The sequence below is a fragment of the Pseudophryne corroboree genome, chromosome 9 (assembly GCF_028390025.1).
Source record: "Pseudophryne corroboree isolate aPseCor3 chromosome 9, aPseCor3.hap2, whole genome shotgun sequence".
NCBI lineage: Eukaryota > Metazoa > Chordata > Amphibia > Anura > Myobatrachidae > Pseudophryne > Pseudophryne corroboree.
In genome coordinates, this window is record NC_086452.1 from 76,896,759 (window position 1) to 76,916,297 (window position 19,539).

General features: G+C 45.7%; 1 protein-coding gene across 4 annotated transcripts in view; it reads right to left on the reverse strand.

The window, feature by feature from the left end:
- The window catches only part of OSBPL9 (oxysterol binding protein like 9), a 274,510-nt gene that overhangs the window by 73,138 nt on the left and 181,833 nt on the right, over window positions 1-19,539 (reverse strand). For 3 of the 4 annotated variants that reach the window (XM_063939546.1, XM_063939545.1, XM_063939547.1), the window contains 4 exons: window positions 9,716-9,754; window positions 3,355-3,448; window positions 2,763-2,867; window positions 2,187-2,346 (listed from right to left, as the gene is read on the reverse strand). In XM_063939546.1, coding sequence (XP_063795616.1) covers window positions 2,187-2,346; window positions 2,763-2,867; window positions 3,355-3,448; window positions 9,716-9,754 — 398 coding nt within the window. The remainder of the gene's footprint in view (window positions 1-2,186; window positions 2,347-2,762; window positions 2,868-3,354; window positions 3,449-9,715; window positions 9,755-19,539) is intronic. The other variant, XM_063939548.1, reaches the window with a different exon arrangement.

The window sequence follows — 19,539 nt, forward strand, 5'->3', positions numbered from 1 at the left end:
TCTCATGTCGTCAACAGTTGTTTGCAAAGTGCTGACATTGTCACGTAATTCTTTAATTACTACCATCCAGTCAGGTGTCGACTCCCTAGGGGGTGACATCACTAACACAGGCAATTGCTCTGCTTCCACATCATTTTCCTCTTCATACATGTCGACACAATCGTACCGACACCCAGCACACACACAGGGAATGCTCTGATAGAGGACAGGACCCCACTAGCCCTTTGGGGAGACAGAGGGAGAGTTTGCCAGCACACACCAGAGCGCTATATATATACAGGGATAACCTTATATAAGTGTTACTCCCTGTTATAGCTGCTGTATTTATATATTAGCTGCCAATAGTGCCCCCCTCTCTGTTTTACCCTGTTTCTGTAGTGCAGGACTGCAGGGGAGAGTCAGGGAGCCGTCCTTCCAGCGGAGCTGTGAAAGAAAATGGCGCTTGTGTGCTGAGGAGAAAGGCTCCGCCCCCTTCACGGCGGCCTTTTCTCCCGCTTTTTTCAGGAAACTGGCAGGCGATAAATGCATCCATATAGCCTAGGAGCTATATATGTGATGCATTTTTTTTAGCCATATAAGGTTTTTATATCGTTTTTATTGCGTCTCAGGGCGCTCCCCCCCAGCGCCCTGCACCCTCAGTGACCGGAGTGTGAAGTGTGCTGAGAGCAATGGGGCACAGCTGCAGTGCTGTGCGCTACCTTATCTGAAGACAGGAACGTCTTCTGCCGCCGCTTTCTCCGGACCTCTTCGCTCTTCTGGCTCTGTAAGGGGGCCGGCGGCGCGGCTCCGGGACCCATCCAGGCTGAACCTGTGATCGTCCCTCTGGAGCTAATGTCCAGTAGCCAAGAAGCCCAATCCACTCTGCAGTCAGGTGAGTTCGCTTCTTCTCCCCTTAGTCCCACGATGCAGTGAGCCTGTTGCCAGCAGGACTCACTGAAAATAAAAAACCTATTTAAACTTTTACTTCTAAGCAGCTCAGGAGAGCCACCTAGCTTGCACCCTTCTCGTTCGGGCACAAAAATCTAACTAACTGAGGCTTGGAGGAGGGTCATAGGGGGAGGAGCCAGTGCACACCAGCTAGTCTAAAGCTTTTACTTTTTGTGCCCAGTCTCCTGCGGAGCCGCTATTCCCCATGGTCCTTACGGAGTTCCCAGCATCCACTAGGACGTCAGAGAAACATAGAATTTGACGGCAGATAAGAACCACTTGGCCCATCTAGTCTGCCCCTTTTTTACCATAATTTTTACCTCAAACCCTATTTGATCCTTATTTATTTGTAAGGATATCCTTGTCTATCTCATGCATGTTTAAATTGCTCTACTGTATTAGCCTCTACCACCTCTGATGGGAGGCTATTCTACGTGTCCACTACCCTTTCTGTGAAGTAACTTTTCCTCAAATTTCCCCCTCAGTCTCAGTGCATGCCCTGGGTGTTCTAATACTTCTCCTCATTTGTAGAATGCTTCCCTCCTGGACCTTGTTAATATCGACATTTTCAGTATGCGGACATTAGGGTTAGGCTGCGGGAAGACGGAGGAGGATGAAGGGGGGGGGGGGGGTGTATGACTGTCTACCTATCATAACACACCCTTTAAAACCTGGACTGCTAGGATGACTAGAGGACAGAGTTTGGGCACTAAAGTTTAGTTTCTTTGTAATTACATTTCGAAGATGCTTTTTAATCTCAGGACCACTGGGTTTCTGCAAAAGCCTTTTACAGCAGTCAGGCCTCACTCATAGATAGCTGTCCCAGGATTCAGCCAATTAACCAGGTTCATGCAATCAACCCTATAAACACCATTTTCCTCGTACCTACTGCTTTAGCACAATGACAATCTGCACTGATTACAGTTACTAAAATATAACAACAGACAAATTATTATCCACTAACAGGGACAGCAACTCTGCCCCCTCCTTACTAACATGTTTATATATAAACGCTGCACTGTGAGTGCACTCTAGGTGATGAGGAAAGACACTCAGATGCTGCTTCAGGTGGAGGAAAGAAGACTGAGTAAACTGTGCAAATCTGGGCAACTTTTCATCTATGTAGGTCAACCTAGATTTCATAAAAAAGAGGGAATAGCACAGGAGAAACAAGATGCAACAGAAGGGATTTCACTAGTAGTGAATCAGACAAGTGATGGGGAGCGGAGTTTCATGCTATCGGTAGGGGCGACACTTACTCAATGCAGCGCTTTGGCGATGTGGTGTTCTGGTAAAATTCATCGGCATCGTAGAATTCATCCTCGCTGCTGGAGTAGGAGAAATCTGGGACGGTGTTAGGAGATAGATTGACATGGCTGGGGGACGTCAGACTGCTGCTGGGAACAGACTGACCACTCCCTGTACAGAGAAAGGATCACATCATTAGTCTGTGCAGCTGTAATCCTCACACATCCAATTCCTGGAACCGGGGTTATCCAACAGCTGGCATCCCAGAGGCGCACTACTGCTAATGTTAGAAGGATGCTTTGTGCACCCATGTATATTTCAGCCTGGGGAATTGGTGCCTATCCGCTCAGTCTGCACAATGCTGCATCGTAATTTAGGGTAGAAAAAAAAAAAAAAAAAGAAGAGGAAAAAAAAAGTACAGGTGTCAGTTTAACCTCAAAACTCCTAATTTACTGATCCAGTAAGAAATGAAACAAATCCTCGCTTGCTGTCTGCAGCACATTTCTTACATTCAAATAGCAGAGAACACGTTAAAAGATTAACAAGCTTCACGGCAAACGATCCTCATTGGGAAGCACAGGTCCTACCTGTGCTGTTGGGAGAGGGAGTTTGATGGTTCCCAAGGGTGGTCCCTACAGGCCCGACAGCCAGTGAAGATGGGCGTGGATCTCCTTTACCAACCTGCACGGATTCTGAAAGATAATGTAATTTTACCATTAGCAGAATGAACCTAGTACACACACAGGGCAATGTCTCTACAATTAAACAGGGAGATGGATTCACTTATTTTATCTATTTGATACAAAAATCAAGATCCCTGCAAGGCCTGTGACTGTTCATGCAAATAGAGGTCTTCACAGTACTTAGAACCGCAAAGGAAACATTTTGTTTCCAGGTCTGTAGTGCACGAGAACTGTTTATCACATAGGTAGGTAAACGTGTGGCACTCTAGGAACTACATATCCCAGCATGCCACATCTTTGCTGTTACGACATGCTAAAAGTGTGGTGAGACATGCTGGGATGTATAGTTCCACAGCAGCTGTAACGCCGTATGTTGCCTAACCCATGATATTCACGTCCTTACCACACAGCAGGCACCCCTGTGTTCCCCACCTAAAGAGGAAAGCTACAGACACCTAGATATGGTCTGCAAGGAGGCACAGGAGAACATCTATACCTGGCAAAGGAACGGTTTGTGTTGGCATGGTGCAAATCACAGCAGGCTCCAACGGACTTGGCTGGTAAATAGAATCCACAGGATTTATGGTGCTCTGTGAAAGACAAGCATAGACACACGTGTCAGAGAGGGATGCTGTGTGGACACGTGAAGGTAATACGAGGCTTCAATCTCCAATACAGACTGTGGACAGAAAGTGTTTTTTATGGACAAGGAAAATAAAGGTCATGGAAGATCACACACTTAACTAGTCACCTTTAGGAGGCCGAACACAAAGTAATACCAGTAACTAAAGGCCCCCATACATATGAAGTGGATTGTAGCAAATCCCAAATGCCAGGGTCGGGGGAATCGGGGCATGGTCTACATGTTAAATTTCCCTGACATGCCTATCCCGACCTAAAAATTATCGGGATCGTCAAATCAGGGATTTTTAACATTCCGAATTGCCCAAATTCCCAACAATCAGCCTTTCCAATTGCCGGATCGGGGAAATCAGCCTCAGATGTATGGGCCCCTTAATATATATAACTCTCTTACAATGCTTATGGCAGCAAATGCAGGAATACGAATGATGGATAAATATGTCAGACACATTTTTTCATTTCTTTAGCCAGCCAGCAAATAAAAACTTGAAAAGAAACAAGTTAATATTCACAGTCATCACACAAAACATAAAAACATCACAAGTAGCTTGAGGCTATGAAGACGCTGCTGAATCACAGCATAATGTCATCACAGTAATAGTAGTAGACAATTGTTTCATAAAAAAAAAAAAAAGTAGATGCAGCACCAGCTAGAGCTATTACGATGCATGGCCTTCATTTTACCAAAGACAAGAGAAACCCACAGTTGGCCATTGCACAAAATACATATCAGGATAATCAGAAGGATCTGATCAACATCTGCTGCACATTACACCATTCAGAAATCAGAAGATACAACTCTCCAGCCTTTCAACCTGACAAGCTGAGGCTACAGTAAAAAATGAAAAGTAAATATTGATGTCCTGGAGTGGGAGGCCGGCAAGTCTGTCCTGGCCTGGAGTGGGAGGCCAGCAAGTCTGTCCTGGCCTGGAGTGGGAGGCCAGCAAGTCTGTCCTGGAGTGGGGGGAGTGGAGGGAGGGGTGCAAGTCTGTCTTGGAGTGGAGAGGGGAGGGAAGGGGGGGCAAGCCTATCCTGGGGTGGAGGGCCCAGCAAGCCTGTCCTGGGGTGGAGGGCCCAGCAAGCCTGTCCTGGGGTGGAGGGCCCAGCAAGCCTGTCCTGGGGTGGAGGGCCCAGCAAGCTTGTCCTGGGGTGGAGGGCCTAGCAAGCCTGTCCTGGGGTGGAGGGCCCAGCAAGCCTGTCCGGAGTGGGGGGCCGGAAAGGGATGCAGTCAAAATACCAGCTGACGGGATCCCAATGCCGGCAAGTCAGTCCTAAGTCGGGGGAGGGGGGCGCAGCAAGACTGCCCTGGAGCCGGGGGATCGGCAAGTCTGCCCTGGATTCAGGGGGTGGGGCGGCAAGTCTGCCCCGGACTCGGGTGGGGGGGTCTGCAAGTCTGCCCCGGACTCGGGTGGGGGGGGTCTGCAAGTCTGGCCCGGACTCGGGTGGGGGGGGTCTGCAAGTCTGGCCTGGACTCGGGGGGCCGGCAAGTCTGGCCTGGACTCGGGGGGCCGGCAAGTCTGGCCTGGACTCGGGGGGCCGGCAAGTCTGGCCTGGACTCGGGGGGCCGGCAAGTCTGACCTGGACTCGGGGGGCCGGCAAGTCTGACCTGGACTCGGGGGGCCGGCAAGTCTGACCTGGACTCGGGGGGCCGGCAAGTCTGACCTGGACTCGGGGGGCCGGCAAGTCTGACCTGGACTCGGGGGGCCGGCAAGTCTGACCTGGACTCGGGGGGCCGGCAAGCCTTCACATAGATACAAATAGATAAGACCAATGATGCATCAAATTCATGGTGAACAGATTCACAGAGAGAGATACGTACACAAACTGACAGGCTGCATGGACAGGTGCAATAGTAAAACATATATTGGCATCTTATCACCGTCTTGTAAACACAGAACATCACCCTGAAAACTAATGGGCCATTTTTCATTTTACAATGTGTTTGTTTTATACACTTACAGTGCTGGTCACTGGAATAAATCGCCTGTAAATACGTGTTCACAAGTACTATGTGTTTTTGCTGCCATGGAAGATATAGCAAAATAAAAAAATTGCCATTCATCAAAACTCTATTATGTTTTACAAGATAGTTATTCCCCACGTGTCCTATTAAGTGAATCAGTAAATTATCGGCACACAGGTGTACTCTACATGATCAGGATCTCTATAGCTCCTGTGGCAAATAGGACATTCATTTGTATCCAGCGATATAAGAATTGTATGTAATGTGTACATGTATATTGTAATGGAGTCTGTGACACAAAATGGTTTCCAACCTGTCCTTTAAATGAACCCATAGTTACATAGATATGGGAGTAGAGGACACTGATGTATAGTGGGAGAGTCAGAGGTTAGTTTATGGCTCTTACCTTATCTAAGAAGCTATAAACAACATTACCACAAGCCAGGCCAGGCCAAGAAACCTGACCTCTTGAAACTTAAAAGGAAGACAGTTGTTGAAAGTGAAACCAAATGAAGTCTGGTTGTTACTGCTCAGGTACCCAGCATTGAGAGAGTTAAAGAAAGGGTGGGGGGCCTGCAGCTATGAGGGGGCTATATCTGTCCCTCACACACACACTGTCTTGTTCATTCTCTGAGGGAAGCAGCCAGGTGCTGGGAATGCACCATATATATCTTCCATTGTGAGATCCCTCCACACAGAAAGCTAACTGAGGTTGAGTAAGTTAGACTTCTGAAATTATTCTCTTTTTGTTTATTGAGACTGCTAGTAACCTGTATATGTTTTCTAAACTCCTTATATTCTTTGTAATCTTTTTACCATTATAAACCCGAAGATATTTCTTGATTATAATAAACATATAATTAGATCTGACTGCTGTGTTCTTGAACCCAAGTCAAGCCAAGTGAAGTACGTTACCTATGGCTTTCATGAGATATTGAGATTGGTGATCACAGGTGAAGCTAAAGACACCTGCAACGTCCGCAATACGTTGAGAAGTCTTTGCTGGTGGCAGCGGAGATTCGCACGGCGCTGGTGCAACTCTCGGATTGGTGTATCCGGAGAGTGAGGCGCCCGCGGTCCGTGACAGCTCCCATACAGGACAATGGTTTATATAATGACATCTATGGTAACCAGTAAAGAAATGACAGGCCGTAGTACACTTTCCCCAGTGCTGCATACGGACAGGTTCTGGAGTGTGAGGATGCTTTGTAACCTTTTATTATCAAACAATGAACATGGCTCCTATGCGAGGCACAGGAGACACAGAACAATATATAAAGATGCCCATACAAGGGCAGACCCAGTCTCTTGATGCCACCCTGATCCGACACAAAACCGAACAGCTTGGATTGCTTAAGAAGAGATACTGGATCGCACAAAGCATGTGATATAGATGTATACGGACGTTGGAAGACAGTGGTCACTGACAAAACAGATTTTCTATGATTCCCGATTAGATGTTGGTTTGCAATCACTTATGCATGCAGCAACTTGAAAAGCCAACTGGGTGTTTTAGGTACTGCTGCATGTGCAGGTATGGATAGACCTAGAGATGACAGAGGTCTTCTTCACTGATCAACAAGAAGCAGTTATGGGCTGTCGTCTTCCAGGCAAGTGGCAACAGTAAAAGCTGCTTCAAGGGATCTCCTAGGAGGTTGCCTCATATTAATACAGGTAAGCGCAATGAGCTACATTCATGTAATATGCACAAGAAACCCCAGGCCTCCATATAGAAATAGGCTGATCATCCTGAGATTATAATGACGACCAGTCATCCATTTGGTCACACTGCCAGCCATAAATCATTTAGCTATATTTCCTCATGAAATGATGCATCTGCTGCGTGTACACATTCAGGGAGATACTGGGCTGACAGTGTATGGGGTGTACACGCCCACGATGATGACCACACCCACACAGCACAGGTCATAGCCCCTCCACTTCTTTCAATAGACCTTTTATCACTTTAAGCTCCAGGTCCATGTGTGCAAACCAGCAACTACCATTTCTACTTAAAGGCACACTGTTACTACAGTATTTCTGAAAACATCCTCATAGGACTCATCTAATGGAGTTATAAAGAGATTTACCTGTACATATATTGCCATTAAATACATTCCGTGACAGAGCCTGCTACATGCAGCAGTTCTATATTCAATTTCAAGCACACCCATTGTTCTTGTTATCTATCCAGATAGGACCTGTTTCCTATATCGGAGCCTAAAAATCGCTAACCCCCACCAGTACCTGCACCACCCCACTATCCAGCTGTAGACAGTTGTACCTCTTTCTCATCAGTTATTTGTGTGCAGGGAAGGGTGAGTAGGAAAGGGGAGGTACAGGAAGAATCAGTGATGACCAATTGTGGCAGCTTCATGTATGTAAACAAAGCTCTCACCTCCCACGTAATTATTGTGACTCAGAGACAAAAGACAGAACATAACACATAAAATGTATATTCCTGCATACAATACAAATACTAAACATTTGGATGTAAGTGTCTATTCAATGCAAATTTTGGTAAATGGATATAAATCATTCCGGCCCAGTTTGCAGTTCAATTTCTATTAAATGCATCACAATTTTTTGCCCATTTCAATGAAAAAGGGCATTTAATTATTGTGTTATGCAAACATTCTATCCTCAAACCCTTAAATATTCCGTTTACTAATTCTCTCGGACACGTATCCTTTAAGAACCTACAAATCTGCATAATACAGAACCGCATGATCCAATTACGGTGATTATTTTACAAGGAAAATGATCTGATCATAGTTCCTTTTTTGCACAGTGCTTGCAAAACAGTTGAGCAACACTTGATAACTACACCTATTTGAAAGGTGACACGGTGTGACTATACAAACACCAGCGATAAAAAGTTTACAAACTCAACAAACACATTTAACAGTTTATGTGCCCAAAGAAAAACAAAGAAAACAAAAAGGATAAACAAACTACAGTATAGTGTAGAAAGTAGCCATTGGGTTCTAAAACATTGTATTGTAGTGACACAGGTAAAGGACAGGTCGTATTGATTAAAGGATAACCAAACAATGTAAATCACCCCCCCCCCCCAAAAAAAAGGCCCTCAAAAACATTTGTTCATTTTTTTCCCCACCAATCAGATATAGGCTACAATAGATGTAAAAGCCTTTTTATGCACTGCTTCCCCCCAGTAGTAAGCTGGTGGGGTGGCTCACCAGGGACCCCCTGTTACCGGAAGCTGGATGCACAGAATATCTGAAGACAACGCTGCAGTTTACATAGCAGGGGAGAGCTAAAGCCGCCCAGTCTGACTCAACAGCTCAGAATAGAATTTTTCTATTATACGTATTATCTTTCAACTGGGCAGAATAAACTCAGTGACATGTAGTTTGTACTGTACCTATAGGTATTATGCATGGTCGAGCCCATGTATTTGCTATATAAGGAAGCGGAACATGGAAGCAGGGGAGAGGGAGAGATACCTAAATCCCATTTAAAAACAATGCGATAATGAAACTTCTTTTTTTTTTTCTTTTTTAAAGTAAAAAACACCCCGATATGCCTGCTAATACTTGGTAATCACTGATTAATTAGTTATTTGTTCAGAAACCCCCAACATGTCAATATGGCTACTAAACCCTATATACATAAAGTGACGGTAAGACAAACACACACTGAAACAAGCAGCAATTGCCCAAAATTCTAGACTCCTCCTGTTATCTGGCTCCTGGATTTTATCGAACAATATTCTAAGAAAGGCTTTAGCCTCCAGTAACATAATAAATCAAACTAAATACTGCTACACATTGTAGCCAGAAGCCAGTCAGCATAAGATTATCAGATATGACAAACATCTGGTTGTAAAAGGGTCACATGCAGTTTTATGAGATCTGAAATCTCAGCCAACTCCAGTGGCACCTGGTCAAATCTTCCATCTGTCTCAGTCTGTTTAAAACCAAGCGGTGAGAGCCGTGTGGTGTGGCCCCCAGTTGTATGGATGGCTGTAGGTGTTGGGGAGCCACAGATTACCAATCTGGTTTCAAGCCAAGTGGCAGTGGATCTAACCCCCGAAAACATATCAATGCACAAAAACAAAGGTGCCCAATAGCCTTGAAGTAAGAGACTGTCCTGAAATAATCACTGTGGAGGAATGATTGGAGAAGTAGGTGGAGGTATGGAGAGGAAGGGGGAAGCAGATCAGGTCTCAGAGGTCAGGTGAGTGTTCTGCAGGAGTAAAAGGGAAGTAAAACATTAGGTAGAAACTTACTATGAGTCCATCCGCGTGCTTGTCCTCGTTAGTTTGGTCCTTAAGAAAACAAACGTTAAGATTGTGAACATGCAGGAAAGGACTGGGGCACATACAACACCTAGCAGCGATCGGCTGCACAGTAAACATTACATATGACTGGGAACCTAGATTACATTTCTGTGTCATACTGAAAGGCTGTAATCCATTTAAAAAGTAGAACCGCTCCCCCCTCTCCTCCCCCAAATCGGAGCCCAGCGTGCTAGCTACAGGTTCCTCTACACTGCTTAAAGTGCCGGGAGACAACTTTCCTCTACACTGCTTAAAGTGCCGGGAGACAACTTTAAAATAACTCATTTCATTTTAATTAAAAGTGTTCTGAGATCATAAGAAGGAAAGCAGGTATACATTAGGAGAGGAAACAGGACACGTTCCTGGGGCCTTAAAAAGTGTCCCTGGGCCCTTAAAATGCAGCGACACACTGCATTATAAGAGCAGAGTACTACAGGTTGAGTCTCCCTTATCCAAAATGCTTGGGACCGGAGGTATTTTGGAAATGGGATTTTTCCGTATTTTGGAATAATTGCATACCATAATGAGATATCATGGTGATGGGACCTAAGTCTAAGCACAGAATGCATTTATGTTACATATACACCTTATACACACAGCCAGAAGGTAATTTTAGCCAATATTTTTTATAACTTTGTGCATTAAACACAGTGTGTCTACATTCACACAATTCATTTATGTTTCATATACACCTTATACACACAGCCTGAAGGTCATTTAATACAATATTTTTAATAACTTTGTGTATTAAACAAAGTTTGTGTACATTGAGCCATCAGAAAACAAAGGTTTCACTATCTCAGTCTCACTCAAAAAAGTCCGTATTTCGGAATATTCCGTATTTCGGAATATTTGGATATGGGATACTCAACCTGTATTAAAATAGGATTTTCATTTCTCTTCCTTAAATCTTTATTAACGAGACCAAATTAGAGCTACACAATATACTATAAACACCAGGATTAATCTCAGGCTAAACAATTTAATAATGAATATCACATAGTGGGGAGTGCTACTAGCTTCTATGCACCATACAGTATACTCCACACACAAAGGGGGTCATTCCGAGTTGATCGTTCGCTGCCGATTTTCGCAGCGCAGCGATCAAGTGAAAAAAAACGGCATTTCTGCGCATGCGTATGCCCCGCAATGCGCACGCGCAACGTACGGGTACAAAGCCCTTTGTGGTTGTGCTCAGGTTCTAGCAAATTTTTCAGTCGCACTGACGGCCGCAAGAAGATTGACAGGAAGGGGGCGTTTCTGGGTGTCAACGGACCGTTTTCAGGGAGGGTTTGCAAAAACGCAGGCGTGTCTGAAAAAACGCAGGCATGGCTGGGCGGGTGTACGACGTCAAATCCGGACACGAATAGGCTGAAGTGATCGCAAGCGCTGAGTGGGTTCAGAGCTACTCTGAAACTGCACAAACTGTTTTTGCAGGCGGTCGGCTGCACGTGCGTTCGCACTTCTGCTAAGCTAAAATACACTCCCCAGTGGGCGGCGGCATAGCGTCTGCACGGCTGCTAAAAACTGCTAGCGAGCGATCAACTCGGAATGACCCCCAATATAATAACGCACCTAACAGCTCACCTCTCACCTAAAACCCAACTTCTCTTTAACTGTTCATGGAGACAGGTAAAGGAACTTCATGGGGCAAGTAGTAGCATTAATCCACAAGTAACATAGAAACATAGAATTTGACGGCAGATAAGAACCACTTGGCCCATCTAGTCTGCCCCTTTTTTTTTTATCCTTTAGGTAATCTCAACCCTTTTTGAACCTTAATTCTTTGTAAGGATATTCATATGCCTATCCCAAGCATGTTTAAATTGCTCTCCAGTCTTAAGGCCCATACACACTTGACGATAAAATGAACGACGTCGTTCATTTCAGCCCTCATCTACGACGTCGCTCATTATATCGTCAAGTGTGTATGCATCCGACGACCACCGATGCGCGGCCCCGCGGGACGTTAATGACCCTCGCTTATCTGTGGAGCATGTATGCTTAATTTCCACTATGGTCGTTACCGACCAGAGACGTCGTTGAATGTGTATGGTGTGAAAGACCAACGACCAAGCCACTGTTCACCAGCCCTGTTCCCAGCTCATTATTTTAATAAACTGTTCAGCTTGGATGCTTCAACGATGAATGGTCTATGGTCTTTGGTCTTTCGTCTTTGGTCTTTTGTCTTTGGTCGTTGGTAGTGTGTATGCTCATGTCGTTTGCTCAGCTGTTCAAGGGAAGTTCAAGGGAAGTCGTTAACGATGTGTGCATCGTCAAGTGTGTATGGGCCTTTAGCCTCTACCACCTCTGATGGGAGGCTATTCCACTTATCCACTACCCTTTCTGTGAAGTCATTTTTCCTTAAATTTCCCCTGAACCTCCCTCCCTCCCTCCAGTCTCAGTGTATGTCCTCGAGCTCTAATACGTCTCTTCCTTTGAAGAATGTTTCCCTCCTGAAATTTGTTAAGACCCTTGATATATTTGAAAGTTTCTATCATGTCCCCCCTTTCCCTTCTCTCCTCCATACTATACATGTTAAGATCTTATAGCCTTTCCGGGTAAGTTTTGTGATGTAGGCCATGCACCATTTTAGTTGCCCTTCTAGGCACAGACTTGTATATTACCAAGCCAGAAAGAGTCTTTATTGTGATTTCTTTCTAGAACAGACTTCCAATGTTATCCATGAAAAAAAGGGAGTAATAAAATGGTGCGGTGACATAAAATATAAGAGAAAGATAGAAAAAGTTGATTCATAAACGATGAACTATTTGAATTTAAGCAGATTAGTATTATTCAAAAAACGTAACTTCAGCCAAGTTCATCAGGTTAATCCCTCCATTGTACCAGAGCCGCCCATTATGGCCCGGTTCAACCAGAACACTAAGTTCTACTCCATTATTTCCCATACGAGTGAACTTGGTAATGGTTTCTCACACTGTTTTCTCTGTTCAGCACTCCCAACTCTGAAAACTGGGGACAAATGGTGTAAAATCATGGGTTGACTGGTGACCTGGGCCATGATGGAGAAATGGGTCTACCCGCATGGAGATTCTGAACATGCTATAGAATCTATAACGGAATTATGCAACAGATTTACCTGGGTCGCAGGTCAGATTTTAATGAAGAAAGTGCAAAGTCATGCCCCCCGCTACAAGATTAATAAATGTTATAAACAAACATCATCATAGAAAGATTAAGCAGCATGTCTTTTTCCAATCTCAGCAGGAAGCCAATGGAACCAACAGGAAGATACATAATACCATCTTAATTAGTAACAATCCCTTCCTAACAAGTGATGGCGAAAACATGCTCCTGTCACATAGTAATTTAGGTTGTACAGAGGCAATATGCCCATTGTGTTCAACCTGTATTCTGTATTAAGTTGAGTTGATCATAATGTACCTGCTGAAGTTATATTTTATGACTAGTTAACTATAAATCATGTTACACCCAGATCAACGTCAATATTTTAAATGTTATAACCTTGGATATCATTTTCAATCAGAAATGTATCCAATCCATTTTTAAATGCATTTACAGAGTGCGCCATTACCACCTTCCCTGGCAGGGCGTTCCAAATCCTTATTGCCCTAACAGTGAAGAACCCTTTCCTCCATTGCGTACGGAATTTTATCTCCTCCAGCCTCAGTGAGTGCCCACACGACCTATACAGAGTTCTTTTAATAAAAAATTCCTCTGATAACTCTTTGTAATGTCCCTTTACATATTTGAAGATATTAATAATGTCTCCTCTTAGACGCCTCTTTTCCAGTGTATACATATGCATCTTAGTAAGACTTTCCTCGTATCCAGTCCCCCTAGCCCTTTAATCAATATAGTAGCACGCCTTTGAACCCTTTCGAGTTCACCGATATCTTTTCTTTTTTTATACAGTGGAGCCCAAAACTGAACACAATATTCCAGGTGCGGACGTACCAATGATTTGTACACCGGCAGGATTACATCCTCGTCCCTTGTCTCAATTCCCCGGTTTATGCACTCTAGCACCTTACTTGCCTTCTTTACTGAGCTTTGACATTGTACATGGTTATTAAGCCTATTATCAATGAGTACCCCCAAATCTTTTTCCAATACTGTTACCCCTAGACTTTCCCCATTTAATATGTAGGATGCAATTTGTTTTTAGTCCCGAAATGCCTAACCTTGCATTTTTCTATATTGAACCTCATTCTCCATTTAGACACCCAGATTTCAAGTTTAGATAAATCATTCTGCAGAGACTCCACATCTATATCCGAATTAATTACCCTACACAGTTTAGTATCATCTGCAAAGATTGACACTGTGCTTTCCAGGCCTATTTCTAGGTCATTGATAAATATTTTGAACAGTAGTGGCCCGAGTACGAACCCTTGTGGTATTCCGCTGACTACTGGGGTCCAGCTTGAGGACTTCCCGTTGACCACTACTCGCTGTACCCTGTTATCCAGCCAGTTACTTATCCATGTACAAACCGTTTTTACTAGGCCAAGCTCCTTTAATTTGATGAGCAGTCTCCTGTGAGGCACTGTATCGAAGGCTTTTGCAAAATCTAGGAAGACCACATCCACTGCTTTTCCCTGGTCAAGATTATCGCTCACTTCCTCGTAGAAGCTAATTAAGTTAGTTTGACATGATCTGTCCCTCACAAACCCATGCTGGTTCTTGCTAATAATCTTAGCGGTCTGTAGATACTCCTGTATGCTATCCCTTAGAATTCCTTCCAATATTTTCCCCACTATAAACGTCTAACTAACCGGTCTGTAGTTACCCGGATGATTTTTGGATCCCTTTTTAAATAATAGCACTACCTCAACTATACGCCAACCCTTCAGTACCATGCCTGATCTAATTGAACTATTGAAAAATAAGAATTTACTCACCGGTAATTCTATTTCTCGTAGTCCGTAGTGGATGCTGGGGACTCCGTAAGGACCATGGGGAATAGACGGCTCCGCAGGAGACTGGGCACATCTAAAGAAAGATTTATGACTATCTGGTGTGCACTGGCTCCTCCCCCTATGACCCTCCTCCAAGCCTCAGTTAGGAACTGTGCCCGGAAGAGCTGACACAATAAGGAAGGATTTTTGAATCCCGGGTAAGACTCATACCAGCCACACCAATCACACCATATAACACGTGATAGGAACCCCGGTTAACAGTATGATAACAAATGGAGCCTCTGAAGAGATGGCTCACAACAAAACCCGATTTTTGTAACAATAACTATGTACAGATATTGCAGACAATCCGCACTTGGGATGGGCGCCCAGCATCCACTACGGACTACGAGAAATAGAATTACCGGTGAGTAAATTCTTATTTTCTCTGACGTCCTAGTGGATGCTGGGGACTCCGTAAGGACCATGGGGATTATACCAAAGCTCCCAAACGGGCGGGAGAGTGCGGATGACTCTGCAGCACCGAATGAGAGAATTCCAGGTCCTCCTCAGCCAGGGTATCAAATTTGTAGAATTTTGCAAACGTGTTTGCCCCCGACCAAGTAGCTGCTCGGCAAAGTTGTAAAGCCGAGACCCCTCGGGCAGCCGCCCAAGATGAGCCCACCTTCCGTGTGGAATGGGCTTTTACAGATTTAGGCTGCGGTAAGCCTACCGCAGAATGCGCCAGCTGAATAGTGCTACAAATCCAGCGCGCAATAGACTGCTTAGAAGCAGGAGCACCCAGCTTGGTGGGTGCATACAGGATAAACAGCGAGTCAGTCTTTCTGACTCCAGCCGTCCTGGAAATATATATTTTTAGGGCCCTGACTACGTCCAGCAACTTGGAATCCTCCAAGTCCCTAGTAGCCGCAGGCACCACAATAGGTTGGTTCAAGTGAAAAGCCGAGACCACCTTTGGGAGAAACTGAGGACGAGTCCTCAATTCTCCCCTATCCATATGGAAAATCAGATAAGGGCTTTTACAAGACAAAGCCGCCAATTCTGAAACCCGCCTGGCCGACGCCAAGGCCAACAGCATGACCACTTTCCACGTGAGATATTTTAAATCCACAGTCTTAAGTGGTTCGAACCAATGTGATTTCAGGAATGCCAAAACCACATTGAGATCCCAAGGTGCCACTGGGGGCAGAAAAGGAGGCTGAATATGCAGTACTCCTTTGACAAAAGTCTGAACTTCGGGCAGTGAAGCCAGTTCTTTTTGGAAGAAAATCGACAGAGCCGAAATCTGGACCTTTATGGACCCCAATTTGAGGCCCAACGTCACCCCTGCTTGCAGGAAATGCAGGAATCGACCCAGTTGAAATTCCTCCGTCGGGGCCTTCATGGCCTCACACCAAGCAACATATTTTCGCCAAATGCGGTGATAATGTCTTGCGGTGACATCCTTCCTGGCTTTGATCAGGGTAGGGATAACTTCCTCCGGAATACCCTTTTCCTTCAGGATCCGGTGTTCAACCGCCATGCCGTCAAACGCAGCCGCGGTAAGTCTTGGAACAGACAGGGTCCCTGCTGCAGCAGGTCTTGTCTGAGCGGCAGAGGCCAAGGGTCCTCTGTAAGCATCTCTTGAAGTTCTGGGTACCAAGCTCTTCTTGGCCAATCCGGAACCACGAGCATGGTTTTCACTCCTCGCCTTCTTATTATTCTCAGTACCTTGGGTATGAGAGGTAGAGGAGGAAACACATAAACCGACTGGTACACCCATGGTGTCACTAGAGCGTCCACCGCTATCGCCTGAGGGTCTCTTAACTGGGCGCAATATCTTTTCAACTTCTTGTTGAGGCGGGACGCCATCATGTCTACCTGTGGTTTTTCCCACCGGTTGACCAGCATTTGGAAGACATCTGGATGAAGTCCCCATTCTCCCGGGTGGAGGTCGTGCCTGCTGAGGAAGTCTGCTTCCCAGTTGTCCACTCCCGGAATGAACACTGCCGTCAGTGCTAACACATGATTCTCTGCCCATCTGAGAATCCTTGTGGCTTCTGCCATCGCCATCCTGCTTCTCGTGCCGCCCTGTCTGTTTACATGGGCGACCGCCGTGATGTTGTCTGACTGGATCAGTACCGGCTGGTTTTGAAGCAGGGGTCTTGCCTGGCTTAGGGCATTGTAAATGGCCCTTAGCTCCAGGATATTTATGTGAAGAGAAATCTCCTGATTTGACCACAGTCCTTGGAAATTTCTTCCCTTTGTAACTGCCCCCCAGCCCCGAAGGCTGGCATCCGTGGTCACCAGGACCCAGTCCTGTATTCCGAATCTGCGGCCCTCTAGTAGATGAGCCCTCTGCAGCCACCACAGCAGCGACACCCTGGTTCTGGCCGATAGGGTTATCCGCTGTTGCATCTGGAGATGGGACCCGGACCATTTGTCCAACAGGTCCCACTGGAACGTCCTTGTGTGGAACCTTCCGAATGGAATTGCTTCGTACGAAGCTACCATTTTTCCCAGGACTCGTGTGCATTGATGTACCGACACTTTTCCTGGTTTTAGGATGTCTCTGACCAGAGATGACAATTCCTCTGCTTTTTCCAGTGGAAGAAACACTCTTTTCTGGTCTGTGTCCAGAATCATTCCCAGGAACAGAAGACGTGTCGTCGGGACCAGCTGTGACTTTGGAATGTTTAGAATCCAGCCGTGCTGTTGTAGCACTTCCTGAGAAAGTGCCACCCCCACTATCAACTGTTCTTTGGACCTCGCCTTTATCAGGAGATCATCCAAGTACGGGATAATTAAAACTCCCTTCTTGCGAAGGAGTATCATCATTTCGGCCATTACCTTGGTAAAGACCCTCGGTGCCGTGGATAACCCAAACGGCAGCGTCTGGAACTGATAGTGACAGTCCTGTACCACAAATCTGAGGTACTCCTGGTGCGGAGGGTAAATGGGGACATGCAGGTACGCATCCTTGATGTCCAGGGATACCATGTAATCCCCCTCCTCCAGGCTCGCAATAACCACCCTGAGCGATTACATCTTGAACTTGAACCTTTTGATATAAGTGTTCAAGGCTTTTAAATTTAAGATGGGTCTCACCGAACCGTCCGGTTTCGGTACCACAAACATTGTGGAGTAGTAACCCTTTCCTTGCTGAAGGAGGGGTACCTTGACGATCACTTTCTGTGAATACAGTTTTTGAATAGCCACCAACACTGCCTCCCTGGCAGAGGGAGTTGCCGGCAAGGCAGATTTTAGGAAACGGCGGGGGGGAGACGTCTCGAATTCCAGCCTGTACCCCTGAGATACTACTTGAAGGACCCAGGGATCCACTTGTGAGAGAGCCCACTGTGTGCTGAAAAACCTGAGACGTGCCCTCACCGTTCCCGATTCCGCCTGAGCAGCCCCAGCGTCATGCTGTGGACTTACCGGACGCAGGGGAGGACTTCTGCTCCTGGGAACTAGCTGTGTGCTGCAGCTTTTTCCCCCTTCCTCTGCCCCTCGGCAGAAAGGATGAGCCTCTAGCCCGCTTATTTTTCTGGGGCCGAAAGGACTGTACCTGATAATACGGTGCTTTCTTTTGCTGTGGGGTAGCCTGTGGCAAAAAAGTCGATTTCCCAGCAGTAGCTGTGGAAACGAGGTCTGAAAGACCTTCCCCAAAAAGTTCCACCCCTTTATAGGGTAAAACTTCCATGTGCCGCTTGGAGTCGGCATCACCTGACCATTGCCTAGTCCATAACCCCCGTCTGGCGGCAATGGACATAGCGCTTATTTTTGATGCCAGCCGGCAAATATCCCTCTGTGCATCACGCATGTATAAGACCGCGTCTTTTATATGGTCAATCGTTAGCAAAATATTGTCCCTATCCATGGTATCAATGTTTTCCGACAGGGAGTCTGACCACGCAGCAGCAGCACTGCACATCCAAGCTGATGCAATAGCGGGTCTCAATATAATGCCAGTGTGTGTGTATATAGCTTTTAGGGTACTTTCCAGCTTTCTATCAGCAGGTTCTTTTAGGGCGGCCGTATCCGGAGACGGTAGTGCCACCTTCTTTGATAAGCGTGTCAGTGCTTTATCTACCCTAGGGGGTGTTTCCCAGCGTGACCTATCCTCTGGCGGGAAAGGGTACGCAGCCATTAACCGTTTAGAAATGAATTATTTCTTATCTGGGGAAGTCCACGCTTCCTCACACACCTCATTTAATTCGTCAGATGCAGGAAAAACTACTGGTAGTTTTTTCTCACCAAACATAATACCCTTTTTTGTGGTACCTGGGGTATCATCAGAAATGTGTAATACATTTTTCATAGCCTCAATCATATAACGGGTGGATCTATTGGAGGGTACACTCGTCTCATCATCGTCGACACTGGAGTCGGTATCCGTGTCGACATCTGTATCTGTCATCTGAGGTAGCGGGCGTTTTATAGCCCCTGATGACATTTGAGACGCTTGGACAGGCACAAGCTGAGTAGCCGGCTGTCCTATGTCGTCAAACCTTTTATGTAAGGAGCTGACACTGTCACGTAATTACTTCCATAAGTCCATCCACACTGGTGTCGACCCCGCAGGGGGTGACATCACATTCACAGGCATTTGCTCCGCCTCCACATCATTATCCTCATCATACATGTCGACACAGCAGTACCGACACACAGCAGACACACAGGGAATGCTCTTACAGAGGACAGGACCCCACAAAGCCCTTTGGGGAGACAGAGGGAGAGTATGCCAGCACACACCAGGGCGCTATATAACACAGGGATATCACTATACAGAGTGTTTTCCCCTATAGCTGCCTATATATATATATATATATATATATATATACTGCGCCTAAATTGTGCCCCCCCCTCTTTTTTACCCTTTCTGTAGTG